This window comes from Podospora pseudoanserina, chromosome 1 (assembly GCF_035222485.1).
Source record: "Podospora pseudoanserina strain CBS 124.78 chromosome 1, whole genome shotgun sequence".
NCBI classification, from domain to species: Eukaryota; Fungi; Ascomycota; class Sordariomycetes; order Sordariales; family Podosporaceae; genus Podospora; species Podospora pseudoanserina.
The window spans coordinates 1,680,705-1,695,021 of NC_085920.1; the positions used below are offsets into that span (position 1 = coordinate 1,680,705).

The window sequence follows — 14,317 nt, forward strand, 5'->3', positions numbered from 1 at the left end:
CCATTCCACCTTCCCACAGTCGTTTTTCTCTTTACTTGTATTCACTCGGCAACTTGATCGTTATGTACCGCCTCCATAACGCAACGGATCGCCGCGACAAGCTCTTTGCATTGCTTGGCATGTGCGCTGATGAGTTTCTGGGAGAAGAACGAATGCCAAATCACCAAGTCCCATGGGAAACTTTGCCGGGAAGTGTGGTGAGATATCTATTTGGAACTCAGGCGACGGTGACCATTGTTACAGCAAAAGACATGGTGATCATCAGAAACAAGGGTACAATAATCGGTCAGCTAACATCTGTGGAAGATATGGTTGGAGCCGACAACAGGAAATTGGTGTTGATTGCTTGGTCGTCGATGAACAGCAGTAAACAGACAACGTCAAGATGGGTGGTACCACCGGCTACCACTGTTGTTGAGCCGGGGGACTGGCTCTGCTCAATCGAAGGGGTCTAAAAACCTGTCATATTAAGGCTTCAGGGATATTATTTCCTTGTCATTATGAGTAACACTCCCGACAACTTTGACGCGCCCAGAGATCTTAGCTTGCAAAACTTGAATTTGCAACACGATTTTCTGATCGTCTGGAACTGGGGTCATACACCTGAGAAAACTCAACAGACACTCAAAAAGAAATTTCCAATTACGGCAAATACAGAGGCACGCAATCGCCGCCGTGCTAAATTCTAAGATGCGGTTCAGATCTTGACAGCGGTCAAGCCAGACGCCACGGTGGAACTTCAAGGATTATTGGGTTTCTGTGCTAGTAAATTTGGCAAAGAAGACCCCGAAATGTTATCAACGAGTACATTTCTTCGAAAAAGGTGGCAAGCAAAGAAGATATTTGATGTTGCGGAAGCTGTGTTTCGAGATGTGGCACAGACAAGGGCACTAATACATGGTTCACGGCATCCAGACGCGTTGAAAAGCAGGGGAGATTTAATGGCCTGCTATAAGAACGAGTTGGACTTGACCAACAAGGATACAAGCCTCTATTCAGAAAACATGGAGCAAGGAAAAGATATAAGATCGACTTGAGAACAGCTGTTTTGGTCGAATCTATTTCTATCTTCGAGCCAACGGCCGAATACATCACGATAAGTGAGGAAACACTCGTTGAAAGCATGGGTAAAAAGGCATATGACTTTCGACCTCCAACTCACGACACGGGAAAGACGCTACCGTCTCAATTTGGTTTGCAAGTTTTACAATTTCTGCTTGAGCAAAGAGGAGATGAATGCTTCATCACAGAGGAAATCATCATACGGGCAACTCGTTGTAGGAGCCCAGATTTGCTGAAACTTGTGCTCAATCATGAAGCTAGGGAGGTCAATCATGTGTCAAATCGTGCATTGTAGGCAGCTGCGAAGCATGATGACGGCCTGTTGGGAATATTCTTGAGCCGTCGACCACCGTTGCAAATTTCTATCACAGAAGAATTCTTAGAGAGAGCAGCTGCTGACAATCTATGATTCGACTCATGAATATTGGCTTGTTAAGGACTCTAACGAAGGGTACAAGGCAGATGCATATGGGATGGACAAAGTAAGGAGAGCACGGCATATTCTGAACGTCATTCAGCGTGCACGCTAAGGGGAGGTAGAGAGGGTTGTCAGAGGGCTTTCTAATATGAACTAGGGTCTGCAAGGAAGAGTAGTTCAGCTCCTAGCCTAAGTAGCGGACTGGAACATACCTACCTAGGTCTTCACAGCACGCACAACAGCTAAAAAAGGATCCTTCAAGAAATCAGCCTAAAACTCCGGATCATCTTTCACACACTGCGCACTCTCCAGTGACATCTCCACAATCTTGGTCAACCCAGCATTCTCATACAGCTCCTTCGACCCCCCATAGATAATCTCAAGCGAAGCAACCTCAAATTCGACCGGCTCAGGCTTGCAGTGCAAAACAGCCCAATACTTCACCCCTCCTTCAATCTCCTTGACCCAGCCCGTATGAGCCCCATACTTCCCCGTCTTGAACTCATGACTGAAGGGATTCGCATCTCTAATCCCGACAAAGATTCCCCCTGGCTTCAAATAGGCGCCAATATTGGCAAACATGCCCTCCAGAGTTGACCTCTTGTCGGCGTGGCTGAAGATCCAGTTCGCCATGACGACATCGTACTTTTCTCGCAGTGGGTGGTTGTACTCAGACAAAGGCTTCGAGACATCAGCTTCAAAGAACCGGATCTTGCCCTCGCGGCCGAGGGACTCTTCAATGTTGGAAGCGATTTGGAGCATCTCGGGGGAGATGTCGACAATGTCGACTGATTCCGCGCCGTAGTCGATGCATTCTCTGGCGTGGATACCACTGCCCCCACCGAGGTCTAGGACATGAAGGCCGGTGAGATCGCCGGGGCCGAGGGCACGGGCGATGAGTTGGGCTTCGATGATGCCGGCTGGGGTTTGAGCGTAGCCGTCGTAGGCTGTTGCGACTTGCGCGTAAGAGGTTTTGACTATGTCTTGCGAGGACATTGTGGAGTGATGGGGAAGCTTGTGGGAAGCCGCTGTCAGAGCAAGTTTGATGATGAAGATGACTGAGTCTCTATGCAAGAACTTGGGATTTTAAGAACAAAAGCCCGGCACGTTCAGCAACAGAGTCCCAAGGACTTATCTTGGGGAGCGTTGAACCCTCTCTAAGATCCCCTAATACCTTACTTTACCCGAACAGAGACACACATCACCTATGCACTTGTGATTGGGTGATAGAGCTGTCAATTTTGGAGAGAGGCTGTGTCACCTCCACACTCCTACCCTCCTCTAAATGCAAGATTTCGGACTATTGTTCCATTACACCTACCAAGTGTTGCGGCTTCCGCATGCTCGGATTAATATTGAGCTTGTACTACTATCGGATTACACGACAGCTATGTTGTGATGGCTGACTAGACAGCCATGTAGATCTTTGCCCAATTTATCAGGAGGTTAAGATGCATTCGATTTGATATTTAGCTACCAGTACTGAAATCACGAACTATGAAAGAGCTTTTGACGAGGTAAGGCATGTGGCCCGTCGGCTAAGTATGTGCTGTTGGCAACATGATGAGCAAGCAACCATGCCCTGGAAGTGCCAGCTATTTGTCTATTATGTGGTTGCCCCATAACTCCAAGAGCCATACAAATACCATCTGCATCTAGTCCTCCGAATTGCCGCAGAATAGAATACTGATCCACACAACACATGAACTGGCAGCTTGGCATTATGCTTCTAATTCCTCTGCACACACTCGCATATGAGTTTGTTTCATTCAAGCCAGCTCAACAAGTTTCATTTCATAGCATCGCCTGGAAAACAGGTAGCGAACAGCAAGCCCGACAGAACGGCACCACTGATCCGGATCGTGCATCACCTAAGATCAATGCAAGTAGCAACTGGGCCTGAAAATAGAACCCGGTCATCTCCCTTCGCTCTCGCCTCTCGCGACCCTTACTCCTGAAACTTTTTCACATCCTGAGCTGCCCCCTTTTTTTTTTTTTTTTTTTGGCTCTCGTTATCCCGAACACGAAGCTAGCTGTCCGCTCAACGCAAAGGACCTTTATCTGGACTTTCTTCAATGACTTGCAACTATGACTACCTTCCCATATATTATATAAGATAAGTCACTTAACTACCCACTTAATTTAGCTAAAGCTAATATTATCTACTAAGCCAATCGGGTACTAAATCACGATTTTGGACTTTAAGCATGAAATTTACTACGCAAGCCATACTTTTAAATCAAAAGCCCAATATTTCTATATAATTATTTAAACAGTAATATATGTCGAAGCTTTTTTTACTTTTAAAAAAGCCTATTACACTTATGTATATTTTAATAGTTTAGGAGATAAGTAAGTCCCAATTGATTAATTATTAATGTATACGCGCTCGAGTACTTTGTGCAATCCAATTAGTTATTTAATAAATTAAATTGATTGCTAGGTGCGGGTAGGGTAGTCTGTGCGGCCGGTGGTGAGGTGGTCCGAGTTGCAAGTCATTCTAAGCAAGTCCCTTTATCTCACTTGTTTTATCGTCCAGCATATAGCTCTATTTCATCAAAGATATGATATCCGTATTAAAAAGCGGCATCCTGAACACAATTTCGGGTGCGAACCAGAAATATTGTGTTGGTGGTGTTCTTGGGGCCAAGCGATGCAACCCTCATGTCAAGGAAATGCTCCGCGAGGCGGGCGGAATAAATTGTCCAGCGAGCCGGTGGGTGCCAAGGGTTGCATTTCTTTCAACCTCCTCGCAAGTCACACCGGGTTTTGGTTTAAGCGACCGCCGAACTCTTCTCACCACATCCACGAAAAAATATATGATGTAGTATCGAGTGGTCTGCTAGAATGAGATCCTCGATAGAGAAATCGGGGGTTCCTGGTCAGAAGAAGGATTCCATCCTGAGATCTCCCCCGAGATTCGCTGACACGATCAATGGCACCTTGGCCAAGGGGGGGGGCAGACAGTCGAAGAGATTTAGGGCTTATCCCAACCGAGCTATCACATCTTGGGTTAGACCGAGGTTTTGTGAACGAAACTTAAGTCGAAGCGATTGCGATGCCTGCACGCCCTGCCCTCCCACGAACCTCTCAGCTTTGTCGGCAGCAGCATCCGTTGTTGCCTTCGTTTGGCTTGCGAGGTGAGGAGGTGTGTGGCTGTCAGCAAAGTCGTATCCGTACCTGCAGCCAGATGTTTCGGCCCTTTCAGGCTTTATGTAAGACCAAGTTTTGGCGAGAACCTCCTCATCATTTCTGCTGTCGAGAGATGGATGTTGTCTGGTGGTTGCTTCTTTCTTCACTATCGTTGAACCACGCTGTTGGGAAGGATTTTCTTCTCCCAAGAGCTGCACGGCACTGCTGTGTCCCTGAAAATCGACAGCAACCCCTGTGCCACCCACTCACGGTGTGTCCGGCAGACGAGATCGATCTTCATGCTGAATGAGGGCTGTAAGATGCCAATCTCTAGCTGGTTAAAGCTCAGGGGTGAACGCAAACAATGATTTCCATGTGCCAGAGTTGCCACACATCTGGTTTGGTGATCAACCCCCCCTTGGCTCTCATCACTGCATTTCTCGAACACGATGAAAGCTGGAAGGATTGTTAGAAACTTGTAAAACGGCGACCTTCTAAAAACGATCAAGCTTTTGCTGCGGACGCACAGACTGGCATTGACTCTGTATGTATGTATGTACTGTGATGAGCATTGTGAAGACCAACAAGATTTCGAGGTTGAGGGTTGAGAAGAAAGCGTTTCTTCAGCTTCTATGGAGTCGAGGGCCGAGATGGTCGGTGGGTCCCGTCCCGTGTGCACAGACAATAGCGGAGAAGAGTAAGAGAAACGTCGCAGGGCCCGGTTTGGCTTAGCGTGTGGCTTTCCACTTGTTTTCCTTTTTCTGACTGGCTGGGCCTGCGGGGGTTGCACATCATTTCCATTTTTCTTCAACGGCCAAATATCACACTGCTCAACAAGAGATCTGTGCGGTGTTCGTGGCGCGCATTAGGGAGACAGGGGCCATGAACCATGGAACACCATCCCTGCTCTTCTGAGCTTCTGCTTTTGGCTCTGCTCACCACCAATCACACGATGGCCGCCATCTCGGATCCAAACTCATGACTGGAGAACGCAGCTGGTAGCACTGCAAGAGGGAAGACCTTTTACGCACTACCGAGCCGTGTCCCAAATCCAGGAACAGCGCATGACTGGGAATGATGTTAGTCGGATACCTTTGGGAGGACGGAGTGTTTTTATGACACTGATAGATACACCAACTAAGACTGTACGCTAGCAGATCACTACCTCGACCTCTCAAAGAGATTGTCAGGTGCCAAAAGTGGAAACACAGCCGGACCTCTTTCCAGATCTGATACCTGCTGGATGCTCAGTCCCGCCGCCCCGGCTTGACTTGCATTGGAGCGAGAGGGACTCTGCAAAGAAAACCTGGGAAGCCCCCTCCGGATAAACTCGAGGTCCCCGGAAATTGAGCTACTGATGCAGCCACCAGTGACGGAGCTCGCCCGCCGAGAACTGCGGCACTAGAGCGGAATCGAAGGCCTAGGCGATGCTACTTCTAGCGTAGCAGAATACCAGTTGCCATGAAAGCAGAGCTCCTAGGGGGACAACCTAGACATGGGGTTATCGACGAGGGTGAATCCCAGGAGATCTGAGCGTGCAGAACGTTCGGGCCAATGTAAGAATCTGGGGATCACTCCAACAAGTCGAGAACCCAAACGGCTGTGACTTATATCGCTCAGGACGCAATACTTGCAGAGAACACAACCCCTTCCCTTCCTTCTCCGTTCGTCTTGCATCAGGCCGTGTACCAACGGCACACACCACACTCACTGACCCTGACCGACTCTAGAGGTCCGTGGTTTTCCCCGTAAGCGACGCCGGTCCGTCACGGTATATCATGGTAGTCTGCTCCCGCCGATAGCTTCCGCTGTGGACCTTCCCGTCAGGTCGTCTTGATCGTATCAGCGATCACCCTCGACTCGGCATTTCGTTCTTTCACCAGACTACATCACCACACACATACAAGATGTCGGATACCTTTACACCACCACAGGGTCTAGCACCCGAGATGTATGAATCGCGGGCCGGCGTTGTCATCGCCGTCGTGGCAGTTTGCTTGACGACGGCCACAACTGCCGTAGGGTTGCGGTCCTATTCCCGTGCGACACTGATTCGTCAATTCGGGATGGACGATTGGGCTGCTATTGTAGCCCTTCTTTTGGCGATGGGCAGTGGGATCATGGTCGCTTCAAGTACGTGGGCAGATGTCCGGTTCAAGCCAACATACCTGACTGACCATCATCTTCTTAGATACAATTTATGGACATGGCAAACACATCGCGGTCGTGGACGGGTCTCAGCTGTGGAAATATTTCAGGGTACGTCTGCTCCAAGCCATATTACCTACTTTGGGTAGCAACATGTTCTAACCAACCTTGATAGACATTCTACACCTCCATCGTCCTCTATAACGGGTCATTGACAGCTATCAAAATCACCTTCCTCCTCCAATACTGGCGCATTCTCGGGACACCACAGATGAGAAAGGTGGTGATGTTTGCTGGAATCATTGTTGCCTTGTGGTCCATCTCCCAACTACTCGTCGTTATCTTCACCTGCACGCCCATCGAGAGGTTTTGGCTGCCAGAAACGCCGGGAACTTGCATTCCCAACCTGCCTTTCTGGTATATCAATGCGGCCGGCAACATTGTTACCGATGTTATCGTTTTTGTCGTTCCTTTGCCAGCTCTTAGCAAGCTGAACCTGAAGAAGAACCAAAAGGTCGCATTGATCGGTATCTTTTGCTTGGGTTTCTTTGTGAGTCCCTCTCGCGTCTCACCGCTCTTCTCACATTTTGCTGACCTTTTGGCTACAGACCTGCGCCATCTCCGTTATCCGCATCCAGTACCTCCGCCTCAGCGAGGATGTCACATGGGACAACGTCGCCTCCTCATGCTGGTCCGTCGGTGAGCTCTGCTCCGGCATCACCTGTGCCTGCCTCCCTACTCTCCGCCCTCTCGTCGCCAAGGTCTTCCCCTCTATGAACTCGAGCAACGACAGCTACGGCAGCTATCAAAAGTCCTCCGGCCGTGATGGGACGGCCCCAAGCAAGAGCAAGAGATCCCGCAACGAGACAGGGAGCACGAGGAGCATCATCTACCCCGAGGATGTGGAGCTCCAGAGCGATGACAGGTCAGACAAGGAGGTCAGGGTGGACAGGGTGGAGGACCACGCGCAGTATGGGGATGCGGTGAGCAAGCTCAAGCTGGGTCTCAAGCCTTCGGTCACTACGGAGATCAAGGTCGGAACACCTGGGCCGACTTCTTCGAGACCGGTACCGAGTTCGCAGTGGGGTAGGGGGATCGAGGTGAAGCATGATTTGGTTGTTACCAAGGAGGGGTTCTAAGTTTCTTTTGTTTTGTTGTTGTTCCTGTACAAAAAAGGTTTTGCTCTGGTAATAGATGGATGGGATATGTTAGGAACGAGGATTATACCCGGTGGGTTGTGTCAAAGTACACGATGGACCAGTTACGAAATGTAAAACAGTAAAATGAAAAAAAAAACAAAAAAAAAAACAGTTCAGAATACCCTCACACTGATAGTAGTAGTTAACCGGTGTAGTTGGTGTTGTAAGCGAACCGTGCCGCTCCCGTTCCCAACAACATCAGCCACATCGGCGTGGAGTGACGCTATTGGGGCGAGTATAGATAGAGTGGCATCCTTCCCGTGGGCCTGTGCCGCAGTTTATTGTGACCCGGTACACGGTCTTGGTGTCGTACTGTGTGGTAGGTCGCTTAGGTAGGTATTTAGGATGGTGTATAGAAATACGAAAAGGTCAAAGCGGCACCCTCATTTATTTCACACGTCATCTAACTCTCCAAAGGTTCCTTCAAAGCCAAAGCACCTAGACCATCGGGAAAGGACCGACTCAAGCTATGAAGTCACTGCCCCTGTAGTCGTACACAACAGAGCCAAAATCTACGCCACCGATCCTCTACAACATCCACTAGAGCCACACACTGCACAGCCTTTTTTTTTCTAGTCATATCATCATTTTCCATTCATCTATAATCGGGCATTTCCCAAAATCCAAACCAGGGTATCGCTCATTCAAAACCATTGCTCTCCCCCGATCTAGTACTTGTACCTATCCTCTCCCTCCCTCTTCTGAAACTTATTCAACAACCAATATTGCGCATTCGCCACGATCGACATGAAAAGCGAAGCTGAGCAAAGCGCAACAATAATCGTCCACCCAGTCCTATAAACAGGCGCATCATGCGCCTGGAAGATTTGCGAGCCAGCAATACCAGCAATGTTAGCGCCCATGACAAAGATAGCCATAGTGATGGAGCGCTCGCCGGCAGATCTGGCGTTGAGGGAGAGCCAGGCTCCGTTGACGGCGTCTGAATCATATCTGTCAGTGATATCGACTGGAAATGAGATGGGGGGGTAACATACGCCAATTGGCCATAAAAGCAGTAGCCATAGTCAAGAAACCGAACCGGAGGTCTCTATTAGGGGAGGTGATCAGGAGGCGGTTTCCAAGCTGGAAGACCCAGAGACCCAAGACACCAAGGAACACCATCAGCCCTCTCTTGCTGTACTTATCCGCGAGCCAGCCCCAGAGGAGGTTGAGGACCAAGAGAATCCATGCGCCGATTGTCATCATGGCGTTGGACTGCAGTCTGCCGTAGCCGAAGCCGATGACGAGGGTGGGGGCATAGGCACCCAGGGCATGAGCGGAAGCCATTCCGAGGATGGTGGTGAGAAAGTGAGGGAGGATGCGCCAGTTGGTGAACTGTTGTTTTCGGTTAGTCTTGGTTGCTGGCCCAGGTGAGATTGGCCGGACTTACAGTATCCTTCACTTCACCCCAGCTGACATTTTGTCTAGGCTGGAGCTTGGACGGGTCGTCCTTGAAGACGCGTGCTTGCAGAATCGCAGACTCTCTCTCGGTGAAGTAGCGGAAGCTCTTGCCTGCGATCAAGGATCTTGGGTTGGCTGGGGACTGGGGGAAGAAGGCGATGAAGATGAGGCCGACGACAATGGTAAAGAGGCCTTCGAGAAGGAACAGCCATTGCCACCCAGAGAGACCGGCAATACCTCTCATGTGCAAACTGTAGATAAGGTCAGAAAAGTTTCAAATAAGACGGTCAACATGCAGAACATACATTCCATAAGCAATGAGACCTGAGCAAGCGCCGGCAAAGAGGTTACCGAGGAAGTAGTAGGAGAACCGCCTCGAAATCTCACTGCGCTTGTACCACCGGGTCATGGTGTAAAGACCGGCAGGAATAAAACCAGCTTCACAGAGACTGTAATATCAAGATTAGTCTCTCTTTCAATGTGGCATATCCCGAGGTAGCAGGGACATACCCAAGAAGCAATCTGGTCGTCAGATATGGCCCCAAGCCCTTCCCCTTGATAAAGGCTTGAAAGGTAGCGACTGCACCCCAGGCAAGAATCTGGCTGCCAATCCATAGGGTTGGGCCAACACGATACAGGATGATGTTGCTGGGAATCTATGACTTGTTAGTCTGAAGCTCAGACATATGGTTGATGGTGACCTACTTCGAGAAGCACGATGCCTGTAGACAGCAGCTGCTGGCCGATGTTGAACTGAAACTGCGTGATTCCCACTTCCTGCATGAAAAAATCTGTCATGGCATTGCCGCTTGATTAAACGTATGTTAGTCATGGTGATAGAAATAAGGGCATGATGGCTCAACTTACATGTTTCCGCGATCTATTTGGAGGGCAAAGAAACCAAGGATCAAGAGAGGCATGATGAGAAAGTCAACCCTGAAAGAGTCAAGTCAACAATGGTTCATGATGTCAGTTCAAGGACATGGAAAGCGTACCTTCGAAGCAGTGCCTTCTCCTCTTCCTCTGTCCAGGTGATTTCTTGTCCATCGTCGTCGGTGAAGCTCTGGCTCGCACTGCTCACTGTCACCTTCTCAAGTTGCTTTTCGTCGGCCATTTTGGTGTCGACTGGGTATCACAAACAAAATCAAACAAAAAAGTGAAACAGATAGCGCAAAGGAAAACGCTGAGCACTTGAAAAGGCGCCGAGGAAAGTGATGATCGACTTCTTGCATGCAACGCAACGTCTTGCTACCTATCTATACTCCAAATGTGAGTCCATGGCCCAACCGATTCGACATGGGGTTCAAGTTCGATGGAGCATTCTTTTTCACTAAAACTTAGGTAACGTCCTCGGCTTTCCTCATGCGCCTAACTTGTTAGCATCTTGAATTTCAGCGAGCTGGAAACACGAAAACGAGCCATTGCAACGAATTCGACCCTGTAATTGAATTCACTTGTGGTAAGAAAGCGGTGGTGCAGGCGTGGTGCAGCAAATGTGCAGGGGTTTGCGCCAGTTTGGCGTGCTTGATGCCATCGACATGGAGAGGCACGTCATCTGTCACCATCGTGGGTTTCCACCTTCGGTCTCTTGAAATACCACCAAAACCCCCTCGCTCGGTATACACTCCCGCAACGGCACCGGCCTAGTGCTGCATCATGCATACAAACGGTGTGGGATTGGTTCGGCGTCTGATAATGCCATTTGATGCCTGCATCGTCTCATGGCTCTCTGTCGTCGGCGTTGGGTGACTGAAGGCCTGGACCAGCAGATTGGGACGGCATTTGAATGGCACTCCAAGCCATCATGGAAACCTCGGATTTAAGCGGGCATAATATCGTGATAGCAAAGGATGTCCAAAAGTTGCATCATGGGAGAGTGCCGGAAAGCTGGGTGTTTGAGACGATATTTGAAGGGCGTGATGCGTCGTTGGGCATGTTGGACTGAATGAAGACTGGAGAGCTGAACTGACTTGAGCTGAAGACGACCCCGATCCAAGACTCTAGAACGCACCTTCCTGACCAAAGATATCCACAGTCCACATCAAACTGGGAAGTTTCGGCCGCAAACATGGCCCACCTTGCTGCACGCGCCAATGTTTCCCCGGACTCGGGATTTCCAGTCACCCTCCACCCACACTTCAACCCCAAGATCAAAGATCATGTCCCTCCAGAGCCACCACACAAAGAGCGAACCCCAGCGCCCGACAGAGGTCTCTTTGCCAACCCCGACAAGAAATCGTTGCTCTCGATCCCCGGTATCAAAGTGGTTCCCTTGACCGAATCGATTGGAACCGTCCTGGAGAATGTTCAGCTCTCCGCCTTGACACCACAACAGCTCGATGAGCTTGCTCTGCTGGTCAACGAACGCGGTGTGGTCTTCTTCCGCTCTCAAGATCTGACCACTGAAGGTCAGGTTAAACTCTTTGAACACTATGGAGAGCTCGACCGTCACCCGTCTCAGAAAGACACGCGCCATCATGTCATCAGAGGCAGCACCATAGATCACAGGGAGATATTGGCCTACACCCCTTGGCCAAGCGGCGATTTCCATGCCGACACCTCTTTCGAGATCAACCCGCCATCTTACTCGATGCTCAGAATGGAAGAGCACCCGCCTGTTGGTGGTGACACGGCGTGGGTATCGTCTTATGGTCTGTACGATACTCTGTCGGATGCCATGAAGTATGCTCATTGTTGTCACTGCTCCGATATGTCTTTTGTGTCCTGACAAAGCGTAAACAGAAACTTTTTGTCCGGTCTTCACGCCGTTCACACCTCTCGTCTTCAGTACGACACTATCCTCGACCTTTGGCAAGTGCCTCCCAACCGTGCCCCAATCGACACCCACCACCCCGCTGTTCGGACTCATCCAGTCACTGGCCTCCGGGCACTGAACGTCAATCCCGGCTTTGTCACGGGCTTCGCCGAGTTGAAGAAATATGAAGGTGATAAGATTTTGGACTTCTTGAACTATCACATCCATTCTGCGGATGACCATTATGTACGATTCAAGTGGGAGGTGGGGAGTGTTGCGTTGTGGGACAACCGAGCCGTGGTTCATCGCGTAATTCCCGGATCGTACGAGACCCCTAGGAGAGGCATTAGAACGACTGTTTTTGGAGAAAAGCGTATGTACTACTGGTGCATTGTGTCGGGGTGTTGATCGAACTGATAGCTGACGTGAACTTGAACAGCATACTTCGATCCGAAGAGCGAGGGAAGGTTGGAGAGACAAAAGAGGCTAAAAGCTGAGAAAGAGAACGAAGATAAAGCCAATGGTGTCAATGGAACCAACGGCAATGGGGTCAGCCACTGAGTGGCATTTGTCGATGTGGAAGATACGGGGAAAATACGGGGAAAATACGGGGAATATCCCAGGCATGTGGGTTGGATCATGTTGGTTCCAGACACGGTATATCTCAGGTTTCACAAGCATGCTTTCGACGATGACCACATCCAGTTGTTGTGGGAGAGGAATGCGAAATCAAGGTGGCGAATCAGCCAAGGCCCGAATCATTGTCCCCGTGTTTCTTTTGGTATAATACATTTTTTGAATTATTTCAGTGTTGCAACTAAATAATTGCCATGTTGTCCCTGAACTGCACAATCAGCATCCGGCCACATGAGACAAAACACGAGCCGGAGAAGTCCCAGATAGAGCGTTGGGACCCAGCAAACATTTAATGGCTCTCACGATGCAGACTACAGGCGTTACCAAGGAAAAACCCTCTCCAAAAAATGGCACTGCAAAAGTAAGTAGTTAATAATAATTACGCATTTTATGGGTTTGCAATGCCGATTATTTTGGGGGGAGGGTGCCAAAAAAGGGAACCTTCCTGTGACGGAGACAGGTCTTCACTAGGTACCTAGGTACTAGTTGTTTTTGAAGCCCACACCAATGAGACCAACATCATTATAGTTTTGGTTAATGTGACGATATCTATGTTCGACTGTCTTTGATTGATGTCTTTTTCATTAGATTTTGATGTTTGTATTTGAGCACCATAATCAACCGCGAATAACCACCCAACTGAACTGCTGAAAGAGTGTCTTGACGTCAAGAGGAGGCTTTTCATCAACATGATCAGATCATGAGATACCTACGATACAGAGTTGACGATCCAAAGAATACACTTGGTTTCGGAAACCTGACCCTTGGTAAGTCGTCATGTGTACCTTTGATACTAAACCGACGGCAGCTTCTAGTATATGTAATGCCCGATTCCCACTTCAAAGTCTTACCCTTCATGACTGCCAAAGCTACCGGCAAAAAGTCAGAATTGCCACACACATTCTCACAAAACTTCAACGACAAGTCAGCCTTGCCGGATATACTCAACATCCCACAACACTACCTCAAACTACTCACCGACAACGTGCCACCTCCACAAACATGTGCGCAAAGCATTACAAGTACTGCAATGACCCATCGGCTCTGCGCAACCGAGATGTCCGTCACTATCAACAAATGCCCCGCAGCCATAAAGCACGGCAAAGATTGTGACCCGTGTTTAGGTCAAAAGGTGACGCAGGAGGGGGGTAACTGTGGCAGACACACTTTGCCGAGTGTCATATTGAAGAAGACTTAATCATGAGTGGGCGCTCATGATGAATACTGTGGTCGCAGTGGTGGGACTTGGGCTATGGAAACGGTTCCTGCATGGCAGCTGAGGATCGTTTGCTTGCATTGTTTTGCCCGTGCCATGGGCATTTGTTGATGGAATTACGTATTGTTGATTTATTGGTCATGATGTTGGTGGCCAGGTACCTACCTAGACTTGATATCAGTTGCTAGTTGGAGAAACTCAATACAGCAATAAAACCCCTGGGAGTCACCATACAGCGTCCGTCTACCTCCTCACCTTCACCGTGCTATGCTATGTTGGAAACACCAGGATTGAATGAATAGTTTCATGGTAGCGACCCTCTATCGCTTCTATTGTCAAAGAACTGTGCT

At 49.2% G+C, this 14,317-nt stretch overlaps 4 protein-coding genes across 4 annotated transcripts; 2 read left to right on the forward strand and 2 right to left on the reverse strand.

Moving 5' to 3' along the window:
* Positions 1-1,750: 1,750 nt before the first annotated feature.
* Positions 1,751-2,660, reverse strand: QC764_104710 (uncharacterized protein; the record flags this gene model as incomplete). Its single annotated transcript, XM_062941711.1, has 1 exon — positions 1,751-2,660. The coding sequence occupies exon 1, from the start codon at positions 2,474-2,476 to the stop codon at positions 1,751-1,753; it is 726 nt and encodes a 241-aa protein (XP_062804594.1). The 5' UTR covers positions 2,477-2,660.
* A 2,721-nt stretch (positions 2,661-5,381) lies between these two features.
* Positions 5,382-8,086, forward strand: QC764_104720 (uncharacterized protein). Its single transcript, XM_062941712.1, has 4 exons — positions 5,382-6,745; positions 6,804-6,871; positions 6,936-7,310; positions 7,369-8,086. Exons 1-4 carry the CDS (start codon positions 6,520-6,522, stop codon positions 7,897-7,899), a joined length of 1,200 nt encoding a protein of 399 aa, XP_062804595.1. The 5' UTR covers positions 5,382-6,519; the 3' UTR covers positions 7,900-8,086.
* Positions 8,087-8,564: 478 nt separating this feature from the next.
* On the reverse strand, positions 8,565-12,758 carry QC764_104730 (uncharacterized protein). Its single transcript, XM_062941713.1, is given in 10 exon segments — positions 8,565-8,899; positions 8,955-9,294; positions 9,350-9,611; positions 9,666-9,809; positions 9,871-10,016; positions 10,066-10,168; positions 10,228-10,296; positions 10,356-11,320; positions 11,372-12,702; positions 12,714-12,758. 8 exon segments carry the CDS (start codon positions 10,472-10,474, stop codon positions 8,628-8,630), a joined length of 1,455 nt encoding a protein of 484 aa, XP_062804596.1. The 5' UTR covers positions 10,475-11,320; positions 11,372-12,702; positions 12,714-12,758; the 3' UTR covers positions 8,565-8,627.
* Positions 11,429-12,676, forward strand: QC764_104740 (uncharacterized protein; the record flags this gene model as incomplete). Its single annotated transcript, XM_062941714.1, has 3 exons — positions 11,429-12,053; positions 12,234-12,488; positions 12,555-12,676. 3 exons carry the CDS (start codon positions 11,429-11,431, stop codon positions 12,674-12,676), a joined length of 1,002 nt encoding a protein of 333 aa, XP_062804597.1.
* Positions 12,759-14,317: the final 1,559 nt, after the last annotated feature.

What these genes read in the sequence shown, in the direction of transcription:
- QC764_104720 (XM_062941712.1), top strand. Translation starts at nt 6,520, where the DNA reads ATGTCGGATACCTTTACACCACCACAGGGTCTAGCACCCGAGATGTAT. An exon ending in AGCTGTGGAAATATTTCAGG is followed by an intron (nt 6,872 to 6,935) that starts GTACGTCTGCTC and finishes CAACCTTGATAG; the next exon opens with ACATTCTACACCTCCATCGT. An exon ending in TCTTTTGCTTGGGTTTCTTT is followed by an intron (nt 7,311 to 7,368) that starts GTGAGTCCCTCT and finishes TTTTGGCTACAG; the next exon opens with ACCTGCGCCATCTCCGTTAT.
- QC764_104730 (XM_062941713.1), bottom strand. Translation starts at nt 10,474, where the DNA reads ATGGCCGACGAAAAGCAACTTGAGAAGGTGACAGTGAGCAGTGCGAGC. An exon ending in CAGGCATCGTGCTTCTCGAA is followed by an intron (nt 10,017 to 10,065) that starts GTAGGTCACCAT and finishes AACAAGTCATAG; the next exon opens with ATTCCCAGCAACATCATCCT. An exon ending in TGCTTTTATGGCCAATTGGC is followed by an intron (nt 8,900 to 8,954) that starts GTATGTTACCCC and finishes GATATGATTCAG; the next exon opens with ACGCCGTCAACGGAGCCTGG.